The 27,760-nt window shown below is 37.6% G+C and overlaps 1 protein-coding gene across 1 annotated transcript in view; it reads left to right on the top strand.

Annotated features, from left to right (window-relative positions):
• The window catches only part of LOC121655888 (protein bicaudal C homolog 1-like), a 74,416-nt gene that overhangs the window by 11,588 nt on the left and 35,068 nt on the right, over positions 1-27,760 (top strand). Inside the window, exons 2-3 of the mRNA XM_042010797.1 lie at positions 12,994-13,040; positions 22,160-22,229. Of these exons, the coding sequence (XP_041866731.1) occupies positions 12,994-13,040; positions 22,160-22,229 (117 nt within the window). The remainder of the gene's footprint in view (positions 1-12,993; positions 13,041-22,159; positions 22,230-27,760) is intronic.

Here is a 27,760-nt window from a genome sequence, read left to right as displayed (position 1 = left end):
AATAAAACCAGGAGTCCTATTTCAACAATCCAAGTAAAGCTGGAGTGCTGTGACCCATTTCTATGCTCCTGGAACTGTAAATGGGCTGAAATGAATACCTGTTTTTCTATGGCCCTCAAACATCTTTTTCTTCAAACCTTTTGAAAGTGCAGATTTACATTCTGTCTGGTTTGCGGTTGCTATTTTAGAAATCTTTCTTTTAGGGGGGGAGGGGGCAGTACCGTGCACACGTGTCTTCACTATACTCATACAAATGCAAAATCTCACATACACACAAGCACATACACACCATCCAGCCCTTAACCACTCCCCCAGGAGCTTCCAGTGTTTATATATGGATAACCTTGGGTTTTGGTTTGTTGTTCTCTCTCCTCATTCAACATCCAGTACAATCTGCCTTTTCTCCACTTGCCTTGATTGGAGAGAAGTATTTTTACGAGGGCACCTTTTGAATCTAGACTTGGCCATTGCAGAATATTCTCCTCTTAAACAAAAGAGAATGGATGGGAAAAAAATGAAAGGAAATCTAATTTTCAGTTAGTACAATAGTAGACACCTGCCAAAACCCTAACTAAATATGGGAAGATTCTTATAGGGCGTATCAGATAAGCTAAGTCAGAGGTTGAATAATTAAAGGGAATAACTGAGCTAAGAATTTCAATTAAAAAAAAAAAAAACTCTATATTTCCTCATGGTCCACTGTAATGTTTACAGTGCAACTCTTGGCCAGTTAAGTGAGACTGCCTCCCTGTTCTTTGTGGGGGATCTAACACAGTAGATACCAGGCACCAGGAATGTACAGTATTGTGTAATGACTTGGCAGCAAGGAAGACGAAGGAGTAGAATATAACCCAAACATTTAACCAACATCAGTTTGATGCTAGACATCTTATTTCCTGAATTGGATTATTCTACTGCAAAATTTAATGTGTGTTGACAAAATTGAATGTTTATGAACATGATAAAAACCATTATGGTAACAGAATGTGACCACAGTCTATTTTTGAGTATCTTTAGACTGCCCCATCCTTGTAACCTCTGTGTCTGTGCGTCCACTTTCGCTGACAGGCTTTTGTCTTTGTCAGAAAGCAGCATCTAGAGCTTACTGCATTTATTTGATAGCATCATTGCTAGGCAACCCTGCAGAAACTGAGGGAGAGAGGAGCTGTTTTGAGACCAGAGGGAGAGCTCTGCATTATGTGGAAAGATGACAGCTGGGTATTAACTCTGTTTACTAAATCTTGAAAATTTATGCTGCGATCAAAGTGTTAATCAACATTTTTTTTTAAGATTTCACCTTGATCAATTTGATGAAACTCAAGTTAAACAGATTAAATCTAAGTTCCTTATGAAATCAAAATAAGTTTTTATGTGTACATATGTCTCTCACTGTAAGCCAGCTTCTGACATTGGCAAGTTGATTTTTGGTGTTCTTAGTGATATTTAGAGTCCAAGATGATCAGAAGAAAATCTGTGTTCTAAATTTGTTGCATAGAGTAACAGGAAAAAAAAGCAATAACCACCCAGCCAAAGATGAATTATTAAAAAAGTTGCCAAATACAAAACTGATTCATCATGTTTAGATGTGAAATTACAAGAGCACGTTACAGATATTAAATATTTGTTTCTACTTCCTTCTTTAGAGAATTAACCCAGATTCTCATCCATGGGATTTAATGGAGGTCGATTAAAATGGCTAACTAGTTGTTAGATGCACAGATAGGTGACATATTTGGCTTGTTGGCAGATAAAGCACTCTTGGATGTCTATCATACATAATGTGTTTCTTTGAAAATCTCTAACTTCGCTTTAAGTATTTTTAATTTCCTTTAAAACAATACAGAAAAGGTAAAAAGAAAATCATCTTGACTCATCCTATATGTCAGGACCCATTTGCATCAAGTGAAACAGTGTCCGTTGTCTGCCACTTACTATTAAAACTTTCCACTTTTCCTTTAATAAATTATGTCTGTGTTGAAACTTAGGAAGCTCCTCTTGCAGGACTGTTATTGAAAATCATATAAAGCAGCTGGTTCTGCTTTAGTTGTATAATTCCCTTATCCTGAGTTGGTGATTAGATATTGCTTAGTCTTAGAGAAAACGGTGAAGTCTGTCTCGGGGCTGGAGCCTGTTTAGGTGCCAACTTTCATGCCAAAGCATTTCACAAAGAGACTGAAGTGTTGTCTATTTTTATTTAGAATACAGCCCTAAATCTGCACACTTGTCAGCTGCAAGGTGATGCACTCTGTCCATAAAGTCTACATTAAGTGTACATACTTGAGCATGGACCTTATTGTTGAAACAACTTAGCTGAAAACTATTGATTTTGTGGTTTATCTTGCATTTTTTTAGATTTTCTTCAAATTTTTGAATTTGCAGTTGGTTTCCAAGCAAATGGTGAACAGTAGCCAGAGAAGCTATTAAGCTTTGGGCTGAAATTTAATGCTCAGGAAACTGAAACATCCACTCACCCACTATATAGTCCATCACACAATAAATCATCCATTTTGTAGGGCTGTTAGAATAGCAAACTCTAGATTTCATAAACTACAAAGTGTACTGAAAAACTGTTAGTATTGTACAGAAGTAGTACAAAACAGAGACCAACATAAACCTTGAGTTGCTGGCTTCCTTCTGTTGTTACAACAGGTGTAGCACAGAAAAGCAATGGTCACTTGCCAATCAGAAAATAATTGATTCGGTCCCTAATTTTTCCTTCAGTGTCTCGAGGGATCAATAATGTGTGTTCCCACGTGGATGAGGCATCATACGCCACCTTTGTGTAACCTGATCTAAGTACAGAACAGTGATAGGCATGCTAGCCATGCACTCTGTATTGATGTTAAAATGATTTAATGACAACATGTTGATGGATCTAGTTGGAGTGAATCTGCCTGATCTCAACAAATCACCCATCTGCTTCAAGATGGTTCTTATATTTTTGAGTCTTTCTGCAACTCTCTCCAACAGGCTATTGAATTACTCCCTACTTACCCTGAAGTAGACCTGGAAGTGATCTCTGTACAGGTGCAGCTCCTCGATGAGCCTAAAGTCTCAAAACTCAAGTCTTGTCACAAGGATATCATGAACTCAAACCCTCTTAGCTGCTGCTTGTGGCCTCCTCCCCAGTAAAAGTAATACCAGGGCTTTCCTCTAACAGCTTGACAGATCCATTTTGCATCCAAGTCTGCAGCTGGAAAGAGTAGCTGCTTCCTGGATATCTTTTCAGTTGGCTCACCACTGGTACAAAACTTGGACTTGATTTGGACCATTTTCCCCTGCTTTGCACCCTAAAGTGAGCACACTGCATACCACATCCTATGAGAAAGCTCTTAAAGACTGTGTAGACAAAGTGGAGCATAAGTGTGTGAGTGAATGTGGCTTGTAGTGTAAAAGTGCGAAGAGTGATCAGAAAGATTAGAAAAGCAGTATGTAAGTGGAATCCAATTTCTTTTTACAACAGGTTAGCTGCTAATGTTAGCCAGTTGCGAATGCAGTTTTCTTATTCATCTTGTGCCAACCAGTGAGCATCGGACTCCCAACACCAGCTCTGTTTATCCACTGAGTTTGCCACACTGCATACATGTTTTGCTTTGTCTCATTAGATTTGTGTTGAATCTGCTCTTCAGAAGAAAGGAGATTAGAAAGCTGTTGTAAAAACATCAATTTTACATGCTTTTCATAAGACAGAAAATGCTATTTTTGCTATTTTTCTAATCTTTTACAGATATAGTTTTAAAATCTGGGTTTTTCTGTAATCTGTTTCACTTATTAACAGGTAATGGATGTTTAACTTGACTTGGATTATCAAATATATATATTTATGATATAATTCTAGCCACTGCAACAGGTATTGTTGCTTTTAACAAATAACTGTGTCTTCTTTAGTGTCCCTTCACATAAAACACAGAAAAAGCTGTCCTAAATTTAAGATGCCAGTTACATGCTGTATTAATCTTTTACTTAAACTGTGTGTATTCACAAGGCACCAAATGAGTGTGCGTATTTTTCATTAAAACTTGTAAAGCTGTGCAGTTGCATGGTTGTCTTGAACTCACATACACCTGTCTTATCTCTACTCCCATCTCAAGTCAAAAGTGAACACTCTCCCTGTTTGGATATTTTGCGAGCAATAAAACATTTTTGGATTTAAAAGTCGTACGACATGATCATGAAATTTTACAAATGCAAAGTTAAAATAAGAATTAGAAAACGGAGGGAAGTGCTTATTTAGTGTTGTGAATTTTTAATCACAATCAGAAAAAAATGAATATATAAATGAAAATAAAATGCTGTTTTTGAAAGACTGAGGATATAAAATGAATGTTTTGAGGATCCTGACAGAATTCAAAGGAGCCAGCAACTTCAATCCTTGTGTCCATAAGTACAGGAATTACAAAAGACTTACAGAAGCGCCCACAATACCAAAAGAAAAAAACAAAACAAAACAAATAGAGCAGGTCTGATTAAATTAAAGGCAGACAAGAAAACATACAGACTCATACCAAAGTAATTCTTCTAACTCTGCATTATGAGCCGTGGTTTTGGGCTGAATCCTTTGGCAAGTGGGTGGCTGGACACCAGCCATGTGCTGTGAAGACTAGGACACCATAGTGATCTGTTCAAAATCACTCTCCCCCTTTCAGGCTCTATCAGTCAGGCAGAACAGGGAATGTTTTTTTCATCTAACGCCTTGTCCACACGAATGAAAAGGGTATTTTGACAGTTTTCCCATACCTCATTCCTAAAAGAGAAAAAAAGAAAAACCCATATCTACACGGCACCATTTATGAAAAAGGAAAAATAAAGAAATACAACATTAGAAACAAAACACATTGAGTACAGCATGAGTTTCACAGTAAGGGCTAACTGTATGGTACAGGTGGTACATACTAGCCTTATTATTCTCTAAATCACTTGTATCAACAGTCCAAAGGTGTTTGCTGTCATACGTGATCTCCCCTCATCTGCTGAAAGTTTTAAGTGTCTCATTACACTTGTGTAATTTTAAGGTCATTTTAAGGTGAAACAGAGGAAATACTCTAGTTTTTAGTAGTTTTATCTGTCTCTCTTATAAATAAAAGTTAGCATTGTCCCTCTTATAAAGGCAAGACAAAAAATCTGAAGTAATCACTTCATTCTCAAAGTTGTTCCAACAACTAAAGGTTTGATCACGTCTCAACCAAAACCAGTGACGTGAATGTTGGATTTGTGTTGGTCATACAGCAGTAACCTCTGTAGTTAATGCTGTGCTTCATTGTATTTGGTGCATACCGTTACATGCAAACATGTAAAAAGTCCAGTTATCAAAGTTAGCTTAGAGGCTATATAGCTGTCATCTCACATTGCTGTTCAGCAAATGGGAGATTGTTATATGTATGCACTATTGTGCTTTAGATTGTAAACACTGAAACAACTGGTAAATTGTCACTCCGCTGCTGATCGCTCTTCACTGGCTTCTAGCTGCAGCACGCATCAAATTCAAAGCTCTGCTTCTGGCTTACAAAACAATAACCAAAACGGCTCCTGTCTACCTTCACTCCTTAATCCAGAGCTACACTCCCTCTCGACAGTTACGCTCTGCCAGCGAAAAACGCCTTGTGCTCCCACCACAACGTTGCACAAAATTAGTAGCTAGACTCTTCTCCTCCGTTGTCCCCGGGTGGTGGAACGGTCTACCAAACTCTGTCCAATCCGCAGATTTCTTATCCACTTCTAAGAGCAAGCTAAAGACTCAGTTGTTTAAGGAGCATTTCCACACTTAGCTTAACTCTTCTACTCAACAGAATAAATTAGAGAGATTTGTCCAGCCCTTTGGCTCAACCAAGTACTGAAGAAGCTGTGTGCACTTATGCCCAAGATGATATTGTTTGATGAAATCGTGATGTTGGTATTTAAACAAAATGACTCACAAAAACTGCAAAAAAAAACTACAAAAAAAAAAAAAAAAAAATTATATGCACAGCACCTGGGTCCAACTGGACTCAAAGCAGTCTGACTATCACTTAATTATGCTGTCCCATCTTGTTTGAATTCATGCTTGTGTTCTTACTCTCAAATGTAAGTCGCTTTGGATAAAAGCGTCTGCTAAATGACAATAGAATAAATTACATATGAACTTTTCTGATTTAATGCTTTGCTCTGAGTTGGACTTCATCCTGTCTTTGTTGTCTCTTTTTTTTGCACCGATGCTATTTGCTATGATAGACAAAAGTTGAATGTTGTGTTTGTGAGAATTTAGCCATTTCATTAGAAAATTCTACATGGTGATAATGTGTGTGCACCTTCCCCCCTTAAAAAATACAAAAAAAAGTAAAAGAATGCACTTTATAAAATGAAAGTTTGATCATTTTTCGTTTTTATTACTTAAATTAAGTAAATCAGGCTAAACTTGCTCTAAAAATGAAAATGAAAATGTTGCATCGAGTAGTGGTTTCTCTTTTTCTCGTGCACACCCGTGCTTTTTAAAGCTAAGTTTTTCTGTGGCAAATAGAATATACATGGCTAATGTGCCTATACTTTGTTTATACATCTGGCCTCAGCGCTGCAACCCCCATTTTATTATTTAGTGGTGACTGAATGACTGATACTGTATAGCATGTCAAAAGTAAATGGGTAATGGCTTACATCTGTACCATCAGTAGTCATTGTAACTTGGCTTTGGTTGAACTTTTGCTCACTTTCAGCCTTCCACTAAACCTCCGCCGTGTACAACAAAAATATCTAGTTGTAAAAATATTCACAAATTGTCTTGTTATTTGATTTATTTAGGTCCATGTCCTTATTGTTTGCAGGATTGTTGTGTGCGGATTGAAGTCATAACCGTAGAAATAAACACTGTTTACATTCCTTCTGTGTCAAAACAGCGGAATCTCCCAGAAACTTAGTCTTTCCGCAGAATAATGAATCCCAGACCCTGCTCCATCTGGCAGCATGGAGTCCTGTGTGCTTTCCACTGCAGTTTCTCTCCGTCCTTTACATGCCATGACACTGATTGGATACATGAAGTAATTTTCATGGAGGGAATTTGAGGATGTAGAATAACTTCATCTATCGTGTCTCTTTTCTGAAATTCAATTACACCCAAATTAACTGCTTGAAAGTTAGTATTGTATTATCTGTTGCATTTTTTTTTTTCTCAAAATGGCCCAAATTATAGAACCGATTGCAACATTTGATCTTGGCTGAAAAGTGTTGCTTTTCAGCTCTGAGACATTTGCCGAAAGGGAGGAGCATTGCATTGTCCTCGCGTACCCTCTCACAAAAATACTAATAAAACAGAGTCTAGCTTTTGTAAATCAAGGCTGAAGAATGCACTTTAATTCAGAAACATTAAACTCTGCACTCTTGTCCAAATCTTCAGAGTATTTTTCATCAAGGCCTTTAATTTAAGTTTTTTTTTTCTCTGCCAGCAAAAAAAATAATAGGGTTCTTGATTATTTTGGTAATGAGATATGCTCTATGCATTTTTGTGGGAAAATGCCTGTTACTACTTTGAAAAAGACAGCAAATATATGCGAAAGATGTCTTTAGTCTGCTTCTTCCTTTCTAATTGTTACTAATTGTTGCTGAACAATCAAATCTATAAGTCACTTGGGCTAAAAGGAATCCTGGAAGTGAATTTTAATTTTTTCCTTTAGAAAAGGTTGCCAGTAAGCAGGCCACTTTAAAATCCCAGATGTCATTGTTACCTTTAAATAAAAGAATTATTAGCTTTCACTTTGGAAGGGGTGGTTTTTATTCTGTTTTTATTTAAGCAATCAGTGATTGACTTATCTGTTCTCACTGTATAAATTTCAATTGACCCAGAGTTTCAAATGTGTGTAGAGGTTATTGGGAGCAGCTAAGTACTTCAGTAATTTATTCTTATGTTCCTTAAAAAAAAAAAACAACTCCACCACACTACCCACAACCATTGACAGTTAATCTGAACTTTTGACATTCTCCACCGCCACAGTTAGATTCATGGACTTTGAGGCACTTCCACACCAAGCAAGTGAGGGCTCAGGGCTGTTCCACTCTGAACTGGACTTGTTGACGCCATTATACATTCTTTGAGTGTATAAATTGACACAAATGATGTATTCAGTCTCAGAGATCGTGTAGTGAAGAAATCCACTAGGAAACCAGTGCCAACATCTGACTCCTGGCTGTTATTTATTACATGTAAATACATTGGTGTCCTCACTCAAATGTCTGCATATAATTTATGTTCATAGCGTTCCTGACTTTTGATCTTTTCCCAATATGTGTAAGTGTCTTAGTCAGGAATTGCTTAAAAGAAACAAAAATAAAATTCCTGCTTCAGCAGTCTGGCCATTGTATAGTTTCTTTTATCGATAATGCATGGAAACCAAAAAAGTACATGCTATCACAATGGTATATACTGTTCTTAATTTTTTATCACTTCACCCTATGTGAACTCAGACTTCAACTCAGAGCTCAGACTCAACTTATATCACATCTGCAACTTCTCTTGCAGCTGTGATTCAAGTTAAGTATGTTGGGGTTTAGTGATAGTGTTTTGGACAAAGATGTCTAGCTGGACGCTGCGTTACATGTCCAGCTTTAAAGCTGCTGGACTCAGCTGCCGCACCAGGCACAACTGAAGCATAAGCCGACTGCCCCAGGGCCTTTCATGAAGACATCAGAACAAATATCTGAAGTAAGAGAATGAAAATTCAGCACAATCTGCCCTTTTGCTTCTACAGTTGCTTTTGTGAGGTAAAGTCCTTCCCATTTGGTTCTGGATGAACTGGTATGAAGGGCACTGGTACGCCAGAAAACAACAAAAGTTCTGAGACTCTGGAACAGAGCTGGAACCCGAACAGTGTCTGAAAGCACTATAGAAAACACGTAGCTGGTTCAACATCTCTGAGAAGAAGGTTAAGTGTAAAAAGTTTGCCTCAAGTGACAAATGTTGTCAAATACCCGAAGTTGCTCATACTTCACAGTGCAGCAGGCTGTGAGCTGAACTCAGGATTTAGTCACTCGCATGCTAAACCACTACTTTCTTTTTAACTCAGTGGGGCATCAAAACAGATAATCGTTCTCTATATTTCCAGGGGCTCAGACGGCACTCTGCTGTTTTTCTGTCTTCTCATGGCCAGTTTACACATGTGCCAACAGAATGTTTTGCTCTCAACACATGCCACATGTTTTCACTCGTGTCACGTATCAGGTTCCTTTCAACTTCCTGGATTTGTGTGCCAAAAATGCTGTTGTGCTGTTTATGTTAACTTTTTTGTTAATAGGTCAACAGCAAACCATGTTTCACTTCATGTGCAGCATATTTATTTCCAGATTAATGTTTGTCTCATTTGACTTAAATATGTCATATAAATAGGCTGTTCTTGTGTTTGATCTATTAAATTGTGATGTAAAATATCATTTTTACTGGAGAATTCTGCACATGTATCTGCATGTCTGAGGAAAGAGCATGATGTAATTCTTATTAGCTTTGCTTTCTTGTTGAGCATTATAGCCAGAAGCAATATATAGTCACATCTTCTCACTGATTCAGCAGAGATTGCATACTGTATGAATCCAACACGGCGTGCAACCTTATTAATGAGTCAAGTGTTGCTGATCTAAGGTAGCTGAAGTACCATAAGTAAATATGACATTTTGGTTTGGTCACCATGTGCTTGGTTCTGTATTTGTTCTCATTATTTTGCCACCAACACAAACTTTTCCATTTGGGATTTGCCTTTCAGTTGCTAATAATGGAGACAGCAGTGGAACAACTAGTCTGACGTACTAGATAGTTTTTACCAGACAAGGAGGAGGGTGGGGGCAGACTGCCGTTGCTGGATCCCTTTTTGTTTGTCTTAACTCTTACAGGAAACATGCACAGTAATGGTGTCTTTCATAATCCTGGATAACTTCTGGCCACCAAAGAAGCACTTTAGTCAGAGCTGTTCTGCACAAAATTAAATACTGGATGTAAACACTTAAATCTGCTGTCATTGAGATGAGCCATGTTTTCTGAAATACACTTAAAAAAAAGTGTGATTTATTCTTTTAAACAAATTTAACACATTATTTCGTGACAAACTTAAGATGCAGCAAAGTCAAACAGATGTTAGATTGGGACGTGTTTTGTATTAATATGTAGCAATCAACTGCTTGCATTACATTAGATTTGTTTTTATATTTTATTATTTAATGGAGAATTAACTAAAAAATTTAATTCACATCACCAGTGAACTATCTTCCCGTTGGCTTATCCATATGTCCTCTGATTACGCACAGCATTTGACTGCATGCCAAATGCTTCACTGTGATCATCAAGCAAACTGTAAAATCACTGAAACTTGAAACAAAATCAAAGACTCTTGTTGCAGCTCAGAAGGCATCTTCAGTCTGTGACAGTTTTGATTAATTAATGTCTGCATGTGAGTCTGAAAACATAAAGTTGACTATTTGTCATCACTCAATGTACAACTTGTATTTTGTTCAGGTTGATGCTTTAAATAAACAGTGTTGCATTCAACATGAATCTGAGCAGGTCCACAGTTAAAAATGAAATATTTTAAACATTAAGATGGCAACCAATAACTATTTCCATATGTGAAGATGCAGTATGTAATAGATGTGTAATGTTCAGATGTGTGGACTCTAACATGTTGTTCAAAGTTCACACAAGATTTTTTTTTTTCTTCTTCACGAGACTTGAGTCCTAATTCATCTTTCATGCAGACAGCTTTTTCCTTTCACCATTAACTTTGCAGTTTACACAACGATACCTCCTTTTGGTTCAGGCAACATCCACACAGAACCGAGTTTGTTTAAAAAAAAATGTTTTCCAAGAAGATGTAATCATTTCAAGAAAAGTGTGAATCCACACAAACCATTGGAAATGCTGTAATTCATATTCATATTCCAGGCCTGTAAGTGGCACTGTAAGGCTGACACAGAAATGCACCAAAAATAGAGAATAAGACATGGAACATGGGCATAAACTCATGCAAAAAACTACACCAAGAAGAAGACGGTGGTGGAGGATTGAGCTAAAAAGTAGACATAGCTTCCAAGATTTATCTGCAATGTGAAAATCTGGCTAAAAATCTTGTAGTGTGAACTAGTCTGAACAACTTCCCGAGGTCTTCACCCCTCCTTGGAGGTTTCTCTATATTTTTGCTTTATAGCTTTTATTTAAGTAGATTTTTTTGGTTGGTTTTAGATTTGAAAAAAAAATTGATAAAATCTAAATAAATATATTCCAAACTGGTGAAGTGTTTGGTGTCTTTGTACAGACCTTGATCCAGAGTGTGCATTTGTTGTATAGGGTCGTAATGGGTTAAAAATGACTGCTTTATTAAAACTGACTGTTTTATTTATCCTGCATTAACCATCAGTTTTTACCTCCTGCATTTAATTACCCTCCTGCAGCTGCCAAAATTGATCTTTTATCTGTGCTGGGATGATGAGTGTTTGATATACACACTTTTCATCAGAAACTGGCTCACCAGCTGAACCAGACCAGACTGTGGTGAGGACCTGTTTACGTGGACGTCTGCTTGAGTACATACACGTGTTTAACCTTCATGATGAAGGCGTTCTGGCTTCAATGTCTGATTGAATATAAAACTGTTCATCGAGGGTCTTTATTTTCTCTTTCCAATTTGAGATGTGCTGATAGGAGCTCAATGAATTACAAGCTGATTTCTAACTTGTAAATCTGTTTAACTGCAATATAAATTAGTGGAATTTTGACATTAAACCTTATCTTGGCTAACTAGCTTTTATGGATTAAAAAATGGCTCAGGGGTGTAATTTGTCATGTAGCTGTATTTGTTTATTTCAGTAACGTGCAGTTGTAGCTGCATTTAATGTCCCCCCCCCCCCCTTGAATCTTAATTTAATCTCAATGGAAGAAAATCCTTGTATAAATGTAAAGGTGCTAACCTAAAAATGAATCAGTAATCAAATATTTTTGTCATTTACCTTCATGATCAACTGATCAGTTAATTAACTAAACATTTCAGAGCTACTCTGATGTGCTTCATCCACAGATTTAAGAGCCTCAGTCCCTTCTCGGTTTATTAAGTCATTTCTGAAATTAAAAGCTTAATCTCACTTTGATTTTCTCTGATCGTAACAAAATTTTGGTTGTTGAAATGAGGTCAGCATTCATGACTGAACTGCATAAACCACAGTAACTGTTCTGCTGCTGCCAGATTCACAAAAACAGCAACAGATCTCTATATTTCAAGAACACTGGCTGCAGTGCATCGTTAAACCTTCCCTTCCCTATATTCCCAAATGACAAGGAACATGAGAATTCTCCTTGGAAAGCACATATGTATTTTACATCAACAAAGCTGCCACAGCTTGAAGGACTTGCAGATGTCTTGGAGTGACTTCAGGCTGGACTTGCTCTGGTGGTTGGCCCTACATCTATCCTGCATACTGTATCAGCTGAAGGAGTTTCTTGGCATATTCACCTGCTTGGAAAAGTACTTTAAAACACCACAGCCCCTCTAAGTGCTGACTTTGTTTACTTATCTGGGTCAGTTTTTCAACTTTTGATTTTTCTCGTGCTGCAGTTGAAAACAGGACAGATGTTGACAGTGTGCTGACAAATTTTTAAAAGGGGGAAAGTATTTTCTTTAAGAAGTGAGAAACCAACACTATTAGACCCAAGTATGAAATGAAATATTCAATTACCAACTACTGTAAAATGCTCAAGTATGTTCCCCATATCCATCAATTAGTTATACAGAAGCTGTATCCAATCTCTAGGATTATAGAAAATTACTTGGAACATTTTATTCTGTTCCTGCCAGTCAGCAGTATCAGTATTCCTGCCAAGCACAATATGCAAAGAAATGGAGATCCTCCATAAACACTGCTCAGAATGAAGATACAGTAACATTTAGAGGACTGGATAATCAATGTGTGATTTGGCTGCACTAGAGTCACATGTTACCTTCACAACTGAGTTTCTGTGTGGTTTCATACATTTATTTTTTCTTTTTCTGTCTCTAGCTGCCTCAGAGGGGAGAGTCAACGGCGGTGAGGATTTCTTTCAGAAGGTGAGTGTGTAGTCTGCTCTTAAATAATGTTTGCTTTGTCTTTCGATTGTGTTCAAACCCACCGAGCAGCACTTCTCTCTTGGTATGGGAGCAGATGTCAGGTGCTCGTCCATTCGCTCCTAATTACATATCTAAACAAATAAAAACAATGGAAAGTTACTGACGTGAATCCACTCCAGGGCTCTGATGCTAAAACACAGCTGACACAACATTTTGGGCCTTTCCATTTACATAATGTACCATAATATAGAAGTTTATCAGGACGTGAAATGATGTTACACATTCCTTATCATGGCAGCACTGTCTCACTGACAAAACCATCAGTAAACTAAATTCCAGTTATTCATTAATCACGAAACAAAGTCAAAGGTTTTTTTTTTTTTTTTACAATTTAATCTTTTTGGTGTTGGAAATATAAACAACATGAAACATTGACTTCTATAGGTAGTTAGCCAGCAAGTCTCCCCAGAATAGATAGAAAGGTTGGGAAGTTAGTGAAGCATGTATATCTTTATAAATAGAAATGTTATGAGTTGTTTCTGTATCAAAAGTAAGCTTGATTTAAGAGAAGATACATCTTTCCTGTCCTACAACTTCTTCATGATTATTAAGTTCTATATTTGATGGTCTGATGTTAATTAACAAGCCGAGCAGTTCATGGTGTGGTATAATGTTATCAAAGTACCACCCATAAAATGTCTATGCTTAAAGTCCAACATTAAACACTGGCGGTGTACAGCACTGTGTAAAAGTCTTGAGGTACCCCTCATTTGTTTATATTTTGATTCAAAGGATTCAGATTTTCATGTAAAACTTTAAAAAGGCACTTGAGCTGTAAAGATCTTTAAAACAAACTCTTTGTTTCTGACCATTTTCAAACACTCTTTTATTTGTTTGTTTTGTAAGCCATCCAAAACTGACCCATGAATCTTTCAATACCACAAAAGAAGGCACCTGAGCCAGTGCTTTGTCTACACATAACTAAGGACTTGGCTAACTGTCCTTTAGGGCACTTTGCTATTAGTAGCATTTCAAAAAGATACATAATTTCTTTCCATTTCTTTAGATGTGTCAACAAAAAAAAATATAGCTGAGGATGGTACAGTTTGATGGACATAAAATAGTAATTTTGCACCAAGAAGCTGATTTCCAAAGAGTTATTAGCTAAAAAAAAAATAGGCATATGTCAGTATGGTGTGCAGTGTGTCCTTGAAAAGAAATTTCCTTGAGAGGAAACTAAATAAGTGGAGAACATAAGAAGTGACAGGCTTAAAAACATCTATCTGAAGAAGATGGACAGCATCTAAAAATAATGTATATAAGAAAAAGAGAAAAAAACCAGCAAAGACCTGACACAGGGCTGAGAAATGCATCTGGCCTTTCAGTTTATCCATCGGCTGTTTGCTGAAGCCTCATCAGAAATGGTCTCTGTGGATGGCTGGCTGTCATTTGGCCATTCTTAAGGAGGGAAAACTGGGAGAAAAGGCTGAGGTATGTCAAATGGTACAAGAACTGGGCTTAAACTCAGTAGTGACAGGTCTTTTGGAGCGACAAATTCTCCCCAGAGCCCAGATGTCAACATGACTGAAACAGCATGGGATCATCTTGACAGAGAGCTGAGCAAAAGACGGCCAACATCCAAAGAAGAATGTCCTTCGAGAACCCTGGAAAACTATTTCTGTGGACTACTTATATGGGATTTCCATTCATATTTACACTTTCCAATAAATTGTTGCAATTGTTTCTCAATTTTCCAGACTTATATGAAGAAATGAGAGGTGGCTTAAGACTTTAGCACAGAGCTGTACAAGTCAAATCTCTTAGCTGTCATAGATGGTTACTGTCCATATCAAAGATTATAATACACATTTCAGAATAACAGTTCAGTCAAAATTGAAATATATGAAGATGCAATTCAAAGTACTGGGTATAAGTCAAAATTAGACTGACATGAAAAGACAAACCATGATGATCAGAAGAGGTTCAATAAGGGAAATTATATGAAGAATTGATACATTAAAATCAAAGATTTAAATGGAAAACATGTGACTGCCACACATCAACAACAAACTGTAATCTGAAACATAGTTTGCTTTGGCACAGTCATTTATTCATATATATATATTTATTTATTTATTTATTGTAGTACACAGATGGCTAGGGTTTCTGGCCCATCTTATTTCAGCATTTACTGCATCATGTATGAAACCACACGCTACATATTTAGAACAGGCTGATCAAATAGTTAAAAAAAAAAATCAATTTTTCAGCACCACCAGATTCTGTATCATCTCGGACTCTTGCTAATTTTGTGGTTCCCTTTAAATATCTCTTGTGGGTTCTTTCATGTTTAAAACTCTGCTGGTGTCAAACTTCCTTCATAACATGTTAATCATCTGTAATGAAATAAATGACGGATGAGGGTTTGTTTTAGCATACCTCCTGTGTCTATTTCCCCTATTTGGTTTTGGTTTAGGAAGCAGAGTTAAATTGTCATAGAAAGAGGCAATTTAACTGTCTCTGAAGCAGTTCTCAAAAACCAAGTAATGCAAACCAGGCGCCTCATGATTCCCCTTGTTGGAATTTTAACAAGGACTCTAAATGCACCATAATGTAGCTCTACCTCCATCGCTTTTGGTTTGAGTATAAAAAAGATTTAAAAGATTTGGGGTATATGTTTGCCATATTCCACAAAGCCCACATTTTGTTCTTTTTTTTTTTTTTTTTTTTTGCCTTGAACATTTTTACAGCTTGTTTAAACAAATGGTGGATAGAAGAAGTAAAATCATCAATTACAAATTAGTTTGGAGCTGTTAGGGTTGGCAGATTGGCAAGGAATAGAAAAGTAGAATGTCTGAAAGCATGTTTTTATTGTAAGATTTCCATATGGATAACTCTTGATAGCGTGCTCACTATATATGCCCAGTTAAAGTCAGGAAAATAAACACTGAATGTTACTGTGGAACGGTATTGTTGAAAGAAAAAAAGATGTGTGTGTGTGATGAAAATGGAAATTCTTAGTTGGACAGCTTCCTGCCTATTGTACACACCCATGTGCTGCACAAACTCAATGAGATTAATAAATGTGCAGAAATTCTCTCCCTCACGTAAGAAAGCATATGTCATTGCTTTACCCACCCACCCTTTACTCAGTGTGCTTTGCGAATGAGAAGCAGCATAAAATGGTCCACCCCTGCACTTTCTCCCCAAGCCTGCCTGCTTTGGTTGATCAAACCCACTTACTCACTGTCTGCTGGACTTCCTTGAGTTCAGAGCAACATTTTGCAAACAGTCTGCCACTTTCATGTTGTCAGTGAAAATGTAAGGACAATGGAAAAACACCAGCTAGGAATTAGAAAATCTCTCTAGCCCATGTCGCTCTGTCTGTCGGGTCCTCTATCACTCCCTCATGTGTTTTGCCGTGTAAATGCCACTCTGTTTTTTGCTCTTAAACCATTGCATCTCACCACTATCAGTCTGGTGTGACAAGGGGATTTCTCTGCTAATGAGGTTCTTGATTGTTTAACAGAAGACAAACGTCAGTGGGTAGTTTAACACACTGTTGTGCAGTGATGTCTGTGATGTCACAGTGTGAAATCATGGCACAGACCAGTAAGCTGTTTTGGAGTCTTGAGGCATCAGAGAGTCAAGAGTCTGGTCTGGTTAGGATAACTGTGCACTACAGAAGAGCTTGGAGTGGATTTGAGTTGAGAGATCCCTTTGAAATTCTGGCCAGTTCATCCTTGATCCCTGTTCCATCTCTCCTTCCCAAAGGTTGCGGTTCTGTAAATAATGCCGGGCGTGATATTAAAGTGGCAGTGCACTCAGATCTGAGGCAAGAAATCATTCATTGTATTTGGTATATGCCACTGAAATGTCTTACATTTCTCTGCAGAGAAAATATGAAAAAATAAGACTGCTATGAGAAAAAAGAAATGAATGAAAAAGAAAAAAGTGTGAGTTGCTGACACAAGTAGGTTTGTTTGAGTGGCATCAAAACATACATAATCAAATGTTTACGTTTTAACAAACGGTTAAAATAATCATCTGTCACCCGGTAGATGTTGTATTGTCTTGACTGCATTTCAGCAGCAGAATGTTTTTGCAATTTGGCCTCATAGCTATGTGTGCAGGCTTTTTTATAACCATATGTATGTGACATGTGTGGTATTGGCCAAGAGGGGTAATGGGGCTGTAGCTGCAAGTTAACACTTGGATTGTTAACATGGCTGTTGAGTCTCATGGGGATGGTTTAGTCAGAGCTGTCAGGATCAACTGTGTTGCACCCACCAAAAGCTCTCTCTGTGTCCCCCTCACACACACAGACAGACACACATTCCAGCTGAATCAACAGCTGTACCGTTGCAGCGAAATCCAGGAAACAAGAATCTGCCTCTGTCCATTCGCTGATGTGAAATGCGTCCATTTGCCGTCACGTGTTTTGAAAACATGTGCTGTCTATGTAGACATTTCCTTAATGGCATCCCCACTTGATGTTACACACATCTGCACACGCCAGCTGCAGACCTTTTAACAGCCAGTCATCATATTTGGCTCATGCCACAAAAGTTATCAGAGCTCTTTCTGTGTTCATTCATTTCAGAAGGGTAGAGTGGTTTAAAAAAGGATAGAATGGCACATGTATAGGTTACTTAGTTTAGGCAAATAACCTGACCTATTTGAGAGGCATTTGCTAGTCTTTTCATAAAAATAAACACCATCCACCCATTATAATGGTGTGTGGTCTGACAGAAATCAGTCCCATCTGTAGAGTGCTGCCAAGAACAGCAAAGCTGGACAGGAAACAAGTCTCTGTGAACAAAGCTCTTTTTTTCCTCTTTTTTTCTTAAAGAAATTGATGATGACGCAAATGCCATAATGTATTATCATTTTAGGAAAGTATAATTTAAAACAATGTCATTTTTATAATTGAGCCTTTTACTTTGCCGTATTTCTGCACAGCTTTTAAATTTCCATATTTCTGTAAAATTGATCAAATCTTTTGATTGCTTTTCATGTGAAAATCACCACCAGTTATCAGTCATCCGTTTCATCATCATCTGTGTAATTAAAGTGACTCCTGAGAGTTTGCTGCAATGTTTGCTGCTTTTCAAAATCCAGATATTGTCACAGGATTTAGGAACAAAAATCAAACAATGGGACAGTTAAAGGCTAACGTACTGCAAAGGAAATAAATCCTTCATATCACTGAGAACATAATGTTCTTCTAATTTTGTTTGTACTCTGTCCAGTTTTTGGTGTGAGAGCATTTGACTTTAGTCGGAGTAGAAAAGTTTGCATCCAGCTCTTGGGTATATGTGATTTATTGTCCTTTCTTACATATTCCCGACAACAGTGGGAGGGTGCCGAGTAGTAGATAAGAGTTACTTCTGCCTTTGGATAATATGAAACCCCATAAGAAGGTTTTGCTTTCAGGCCTGAATTTCACAGTGTGTACAGTCATACAGAGTGAATAGACTGATAATATTATTTCAGAACTTGTGAAAACACTGAAGAGAGCAGGGATGGCGGTGATTACAGCGGGAGGACAATAATGGGTGGTCATTATCAACATTGAAATCTAAAGCTGGTTTTCTGCTTACTCACTTTAATGAGGCTGCAAATGAATTCCCCACAAAAAGTAGCTAAACAAGATCACATGAGGAATTCGCCTTTAGGTTCATTGCACAGTATGATACAAAAGTTAAACTTTTTTTTCTTTATAATTCCTTTAGTAGAAACGCTGAAAGGTGTGTTTTTCTGCAGTGAGATAATTCTTCAAGATGTGCAGCTTTGACAATGACCTAAAGCAAAAGCAGAAAGAAAGAAGAATAAAACATTTTATAAAGATGAATTCCTTTTACAAATGTGTTGTGCATTTGTTGTACAAATGCGTTGTGCAATGATTTTATTGGCTTACAAAAATATTTATAAACTTGCTATGTCTGAATGTTTTAATGAGGAAGAAACTTAATTCACTTTTGAAGTAGAGGGCCAAAAAATAAACTTCCACACATTGATGCTTCAAGGCTAAAAGGTGGTGCTTTAAGGTTCTTTTACTGGTTTGGTTTTTCTGACTAATAGTGGCAGAGGTCCCTTATTCCATTTATCATTCAGGCTTTCCATCTTCATATGTGGTTATAGGCCACAATGTAGAAAATCAGCGAGGCATGAAAGGGTTTCCAGTCAACCATCACGGACTCAGAGTACATGCTTGCAGGGTAAAGAGAGGCACGCGTTGGACCTTTAAGAGTTGGCTCTGTTTTACAGGTGTGTGAAACTGGCAGTGGAGGAGCTGTCAGACCTTATTTTAAGGAATGCCAAACAGATACAGATGTTAAAATAAAGCCATGTGGAGAAAAATAGGCACTTCCCTTTTTGGTTTGGGCACCAGTTAGGACGACGAGATGATGCTCTTTGTAAAAAAAAAAAAATTGTGGGACATATTTTGCCAAGTAGGAATAAATAAAAAAGACGATTTTTCTGAAGAAAAAGCTTAAAAGGCTTAAAATCTGTAGGGAGTCCTGCATGCTCTTAGTGCACCCCCACTTGCATTTGAGTAACACTACTTTGTTTATGGCTTAATGCACTCGTCCACTGAGGTATATTAAGAGGCAGCCCTGCTCATGTAATGGTTTGAAGCAGTCCTGTAGTGCTGCATCACGTGGCCGAGTCTTTGAGAACTTTGAGAAATTCATATCTTCTCCACCCTGCAAATACAAACCCCTGGAAAGTAATAAAACAAACAGAGTACTACAGGACATTTGTGAAAACAAGGATGTAGCACACTGAGGACAAAACCATTAGAAGACGGCAAGTCAGCCCCCTTTCCTCCCTCTCTCTCTTTCTCTACTAACATCAACCACGTCAGCGAAAGGCAGTTCTGAGGACATCATTTGTGTATTTGTAGCCAGGAAGTCAAGCAAGGTGAACTTCCTCCTGGTCAGAAAGACAAGCAGGAGGTTATAGACTTGATCCGTTTTCTCTTTATTGGAACACTTGACTGCCTCCTGAACAACTCCTTGCTTTTATTTATTTTGTATTACTTCTTGCATTTTGCTTTTTTTCCCCAAGGATACATATGCTCATGATTACAGTGAGTTGACAAATCAAAGAGCTCTCACATATGTGTTTCAAAGCCAAGTCCCTTCACTGCTTTTAGTTCTGTTTTCATTATTTTTGCTTCAAATTAGATGATTTGGGCGCTGAGCAGAATCAAATAAGTGTTTTTAAAGCATTACAAAAATTCAACTGACATTTTTAAAGTAACAGCACAAGGGAGCACTGACAGAGATGGATATCGATGTTGGATATTATCCCAGCACCTTTGAACATTTTAAATATATTGTGACATTCTGATGTTTTTCCCCACTTTGTTCAGTTGTTTAAGAGCTGGATATTAACACCATTTTCTTCATATGTCATATAAAGTCAGCATAATTTATATTTGCCAGTTGTCCACATCAAAGTTAAATCCCCCTTAACCTTACAGTGGTCCTATGTAATACTAACTAGAGGTTTAAAGTTTTACAAGATGATCAACTAATGTTTAAAGGGACATTATGTAAAAATTACTTCTATCTAACTTTGGAATTGTCTATCACCTCACTTTTTTAAACGCATATGTAACTACGGTAGCCGCCGTGTCTCAAAAAGCCTTGGCAACATGAAGGGGTTTGTGATATCAGAAATATTGCAAACCTTATCGAATCAAACTGTCAAATATTGTTCCTCTGTGTTTAGAAGGAAGAATGGTTCTCACAGGGAGAACAGATCTCAACAGGTAAACTGGCCTCGACACAGCACCGGCTTTTTGTAACAGATAAAGCCAGCTTATAAAACCTTCCCATCGGATTTTAGTTTAGCTTTATTGCAACTGAAAGCCGCCGTTTACCAAGACTATGAAAGCGAATGAAACCATGTAAACATACATTTCTGTACCAACGAGGCTGGTGTATTTTAGCAGAAATTTACTGTTATGTTGCCCATGATAACGGGCAACACTGTCTAACAAAACTGAATGGAAAAGGTTAGCTTTAGCTAATTCAGGCAGTACTCTTGACTTACAGTACTTGTTGGGGAGAAAGCTGGAAACTTCTGCATCCCTTTAAAAATATTTCTCCTTCTTGACCTCCTTCCACCTGGGGAAGGCTAGCGCGATCTTAATCCTTGTTTGTATTGTCTGGTCATGCTACCTTTTAAGTCCTCTTTATTGCTTTTTTGGTGATGGTTAAAATGGCTCTCAAGCTACTGCTGCATATGCATGGTCCTGCATTCCAACTTTCCAGGGTAGTAAGTCGCTCTCATTTATCTTCTCCTCCGGCATCTCAATCACTGTGCGCTGGCTCTCAGGGATTCAGCGTTGGTGCTATTTGTCTTTTGCTGGCAGCTGTAGTTTCAAGTAGGGCTGCAACTAATGACTATTCTGATTAGTCATTGACTATTAGTCGACTAATTAGATTATGTATCATAATTATTAAATGGCTTATTTCACTTTCAGCTTTTAAATCTTGCATGAGGTTGTTATGCAAGTCTGACGCGCCTCCTCTTAAATGTTCGAACATTGCAGACGTACTTCTATGGTACGTAAGGTCCGCTTTACAAATCTCGCATGCATTTATTTTATTTAGTAAATTTAATGTTAAGTTGTCCCACACTTTTGACATCCTCTGCCCCAATTTTGTTTCCTAGTCGTCCATCATATTTTTCCCCTGGCAGACTTTATTTCGCATGAGATAGGGATCTCATGGCGCCTCCCTACCGGCTTACCCGTCATAAACAAATCTAAAATTCTCTGTTTAAGAGAATGTGTCAGGTCTTTCGCGCAGGTCATAATACACCTATTATAACACATATAAACATGCAGACATCGATTTTGGTCAGTAAACAACAGGAAATGTTAGACAGTGTCCCTATAAGCTGATAATGTGTTTTTCATCTGTGATTTGTAACTGCAGCATGGGTAAAAAATGCAGTATGGACTTTGTTGACATAAACCAACAATGATGATTTTGAAGATTGAAGAGGATTGTGTTTGTTCATTTATGTCTGCCAGCACACATCATCTGCCTGTACTGATGTCTGGGTTACACTAACAGCTCTTCTTCACTCTGTTTCAGGTCATGGATGAAACCCAAACACAGATAGCCTGGCCCTCCAAGCTGAAAATTGGAGCCAAGTCCAAAAAAGGTGTCTGTCTGTCTGTCTGTCTGTCTGTCTGTCTGTCTGTCTGTCTGTCTGTCTGTCTGTCTGTCTGTCTGTCTGTCTGTCTGTCTGTCTGTCTGTCTGTCTGTCTGTCTGTCTGTCTGTCGTGACAAACAAAATAGGTGGATGTTTCTGTTGTTTCTTTTAAGCAGGGTTGTGCGTACTACCTATTAGTAGTCAGATTCATACCTGTAGTAGCACAGGTGTGCTGAAGCTAAAAATTTAGAGTGGAGCCACCAGAAAAGCAAAAAAAAAAAAAAAAGAAAAATCAAGTCTAAAGAAAATTTAGTTTTAAAAGTGGAACAAGTAGGAAATTTACTGTAAAAGTAATTAAAAACAAACAAATTTGTTGCCCAAGATGGAGGGAAGATTACCTTTAAACAATCTGTCTTCTCCATCAACAATGTGTTCGCTAGTTTTTTCCCCTTCAAACTAGTGGCTATAAAGACGAACAACGTCAGTGCGCTGCATAGCCTGTCACTACTTCCTGGTTTCAGAGCCAGTCATATCTGACTTCCTTTGGTTGCCAGACAAGTGACAGGAGAGCACAGCATTGGTATTTTGTGTCAGCAAAAGAGCAGCAGCGTGCACTTGTGGAAGCCAATAAAAGAAGCGGACCTGAAATAGTTTCAACAAGACGTAAGCCTCGGCCTCCGTCAAAAAAGTTAAACAACTAAACAACAATCAGTATTGGAGAAGTCTGAGGGACCAACTCAATTTCAAGATGGATGCAGAGTTGGCAAAGTTTCTCCTTGACAGGTAAGCACTGGAGTTTTCTTTTAATTTACCAGTTTAACCTAATTTACAAAGCAGAATTTAAAATGTATTGGACTGGTTTTGCAGCAGCACCGAGATTCAAAAACGACCAACAGCCTGCAGCTGTAGATCCTGTGTTTGTACAAATGCAGTGCGGATAAATCCGCGGAAAAGGGTTTTACAGCAGCAACAGACCGATAAGAAAACAGCGACTGCCACTGCAGGACTGGCAGATGTCATTTTTGTCTGAGCAGCAGGCCGTTGGCCGTTTTTGGATCTTTGTGTCTCTCTGGTTTATGAATTAAGACACAAACACTGACATCTTACATCAGTTTTTGTGGAGACAGGTATTCTCAGGATAAGTGTTGCCTGTTTATTCAATGATAGCAAGCCATGGTTTCAAAATGTGCTAATGAGTAGGTAAAGCTCTGTAAAAGGATGGCATAATCTCAGTGACCAAGAAAATCTAAGTGGTCCAAAGGAGTAACTCTGTAGATATTTTTTTAGTCAATGATCCATCTTTTGTGTAGAGACAGATCACCCCCTTCCCCTGCTGACCCAAACAAAGACCTGACTGATGACCTATATGAGTTCTACTTTAGGTGTGAAGGGTATACGATACACAAACCAACAAGAACGGTCCTCATTATCACCTCAAATTCCTCAATACTTTCAATTACAGTGAGTAAAGAGGACAGGGGCTGGATCGTTTTAATAGTTTGACAAATAAGTTTGACATAAAAATTCTTTATATAAAATCTCTAAAGGCTGGCTGACTCCAGTGTCCAGGTGTTTAGCCAGATCTTTAATAGAAGGACTGGCTGGATTCAGATTTACTCAGAGAGGAGGTAAATGTTTTTTTTACTGTGTTATCTTCTTGGGACTGAGGCACAGTCTTGACATGTGGCCGAAAGATTTAAGCCGTGTTTTTATAATTATTCAATTGAAATGTTTATTATTTGTTTTTTTATATTAAATAAGTACATTTTCCCAGACCAACATATTTTCTGCATATTTTTGCAGGCAGCACAGATCAAGGGCCAGTCCAGTTTCATCCACTGGTTGAAGGGCATTGTGAATCACTTTTGGTGGTGCTGCAAACTGCTGACACATATCAAGACTTGTGTGTGAGTTGGTTTATATTGCCACACATCAAACCACAATCATACACACAGAACAATTTTTCCTTTTGAGGAGGGGCTCATAAGCACATGGGATGCAGTATTTTCACACAAACTGCAGTGAATGTCCATGATCATAAATATCTAATAAAAATGTAATTATTAAAAATACTTATTTTTATTTATTAGTGCTATTTAAATTTGATTAAAAAAGGAAAACATGTCTCCTTATTAACAGATGGATAACAAAGGCAACATTCTCTACATGGTTGCTCTCTGATGTTTGGTATGATAACTTTCTGCATTTGCCGGTTTCACAGAAATGCCATTTTGAAATTTTTTGTCATATTCATGCTTTTTTTTCTCCAATATGTTTTCCAGGAACTGTGGCAAAGGAGTGGCTCGTTAGAGGTTCTTCTGCACGTAAAACAAGGAAGAACATTACTGGGAACAAACGGTGGCTCCATGAATTCATAAGTACTTGAACTTCAGGTAAACTTTTTTTTCTTTTGTGACCCAAGTACAAAAACTGAAATACAGGATCAAACTTTTTTTAACGTCAGTTACTTCCTTGGATCAACAGCTGATCTTGAATCATTACAAAACCACCTCCTGATGTATAGTAGTAAGCACCATTCATTTACTCCACCTGCTTTTGAGGCCAGAACCCTGCTGGCAGCTCTGGACTACAACTATCACAAGGACCGGCCAGACAGAACTTAGGCCCTGTTTACACAACACTGTTTCTACACAAAATGCAAATATTTTTCTTTTGCGTCTTTGAAAAAAAAATAAAAAAAATAAAAAAGCATTTACACAACAGTGGAATGAAAACTATGTCCGTTCAGGAGAAAACGCAGAGGACAAGAAACAGTGTAGTATGTGTACAGTGTATGCCAGGCCTCTAGTGGGCAGTGGAACTTTGCAATGACACACCCAGGTATGTACAGCATCCTCACAAGACCGCAAAGCACAACTATAGAAGCATAACGTGTCAGCCGCTAGTTATCTGGTGCATGTAACCTAAGCGTCTTCGTTAATGGCATAAATATTCTATCAGAAACAGGTTTTGCTTCAACAGACCAAATAAATTATGAAGACGTAGTGGCACAAACATGACACGGAGGTCCACCATTGTTGTTGTTGTGCTTTTCGTGGATTAGGCTAGGTCTGAGTACACAAGTGCAAGATGACATGAAATGCATCACTGTTGTCAAACGATTTCCACGTCCAGTTTACACTGACGAGAATCGCCTTGCGTTGTGAGAAAATTTCACCCTGGAGGCCATTGTCAAATTTGTTTACCTTGTAAACAAGAAGCCAGGACGCACCAAAAATTTTGTGTTTTACTGTCTGAGGTTTTGTGGTGTAAATGGGGCCTAAACCTGATGAAAGCAAACCCTATGTTTTATTGAATAATGTTACTCATTGGGATAATGTGAAAAGGTGTGTTATCCTGCTTAGGTATATCTGGGCAGTAGTAACAAAATACCATTAACAACTATGGAACTGTTTCATATGCTGATTCCTCCATTTTCTTTTATACAGGTTGATGCTAATTTATGACCATATGGTTGAATCATCTTTGTAATTTAAGGATGTGATTCAAATTTGTTGTTACATCATGCAAATATTGTGTATCTATTGGTAAACACAAAAAAGAAAAATTCTAGGTCAATCAAAGACCATTCAAATGTAACTTTGAAATATAATATTTGAATTTAAACTTTCAAGTGGACTTTGCTTTCCCTGTTTTCAACTATCTCTATTCATATTTGGTTTCTTGAATTACAAGAGAGACAATAGTTCTCTGTCGGGCCTTTTCCTTGCAGCCTAGTGTAAAGACTTTTGAGTGTATCTGTTACTGAAAAATAGTCATCTCAAAGACTGCAGAAAAAGAATTCCAGACAATACAGTCTCCACACACTAAAGACACAGAAGACATATGGGTATATCCCTGATTTACAGGCCAGGATTCTCAGAAAGAGACTGATCAGTGGAGGGATGCCCAGGCGTAGGTCACTCTTCCCCAATGGCCTGCTTCCCTCTGTACCTGCCCCAACAATAGAGGAACTCTAGCACAGCCAATTCAGGAGAGGTGCTGGTAAGTGAACAATAGCTGTTTTTTGTTTGTGTTTTTTTTATGTAAACTAGACATTTGAGGCTCAACTGTTTGTGTAACATTAATTATAGTTGCTGTGGTAGCTATAAAAATGCTTTTCATCAGTCTAATTTAAAGACTCATATCTAACATGTCACATGTGCACCCACTTGCACAGATTATCATTTGTGAAAATAAAGATGTGTAGAAAAGATCCCAGAAATTCTGAATGGTGAGTTTTCCCACAGTTGATTCTTTGAGTCACTGTGTGGACTACTTTTTAGTATAAAATAATAACCATGTTTTTTATGCATGTTCTTTCCAGTGCCAGCGTTCCAGACAAATTGAGGACAACTTCAGCCAGCCATGAAAAATGGGAGCATATAGACTTCTAAATTCATATATTCTTATTGAGTGTATAGGTATTTGTTATACTGTCTGTCGTACCTGTTATACTTTTTGTTTATTTTGTTTTCTTTTTATATTTGTCAAGAACTTAACTGATTATAATCTTTTAAGTGACTCTTTTAACATTAATTTTATTCTAACCATGTTCTATTGTAAAAAAATTGTTGTAAATACATATGTGATAAATCTGCTGATTCTGATGTTGCTTTTCACTTTACCTAATGAATTTGTTATTCAACTAGTACAGCATGATTAGTGAAAATAATTTAACTATATTTTAATAAATGGAGAATACAAGAATTATAACATGAAACAAACAGTAGTATAATGTATAATTTAAAATGTAACTATTAAACAAGGAAACATGACGGAAACTGTTTTTTCTAGAAAGTCCCTTTAAAAAATATAGTTAGGATTTGTCATTTTCTATCTTATTATTTTTAAATATGTGGGACAAAACCGGTATACTTCCCCTGTGTATCTGGGAATTTGTCTCTAACACGCCACACACAGCAGCTTGGGATTACTTCTCTGTTCCTAATGCCCTGTGTTGCCAGAATATGTACAGGCGATAGGCTGCATAACTCAACTCACGGTTGTTATCCCCAGGCACTCTTGCCTCGCCAACTGCCAACAGATCATTCCTGTACTATTGGTGGAGGCACAAATAACCTTCCTCCAAACAGTACCGGCTGAAGTGTGGCAGCTGGCTTATGCAGTGTCCCAGACAGCATTTTCTATCACGGTTAGTAAACATCTCCTGGCAATTTCCACAATTCCACCAAATTACAACAGACAGTGAGTCTATGTGCTGGTACTGCAGTGTCATCATGGCATCAAAAACAAGCCCTGGCTCCCTGGTTCAACAGCCTCTGCTGTAGGTCAGTCTCACTCATCTGTTGAATGGGAAAACAGATAAGAGATACAATCACAAAAAATCAAATTATCAAAAAATAAAAATAAAAAAAAACAAGCTCATCTATATTTAATTTTTATAAAACACATGGACTAATAAATCATGTCTGTTAGGAAAGGGCTGCAGTCATTTATTTATGTATACAGCACAATTTACCAAAGATTTCTGAAGATGACAAACCTCTGTCTGAACCCTTCTTTCATTTTTTAGGTCC

Source organism: Melanotaenia boesemani, chromosome 16, assembly GCF_017639745.1.
Source record: "Melanotaenia boesemani isolate fMelBoe1 chromosome 16, fMelBoe1.pri, whole genome shotgun sequence".
NCBI lineage: Eukaryota > Metazoa > Chordata > Actinopteri > Atheriniformes > Melanotaeniidae > Melanotaenia > Melanotaenia boesemani.
Note: the sequence above shows the minus strand (reverse complement) of the source record. Positions and strands in the feature narration are given on the sequence as shown.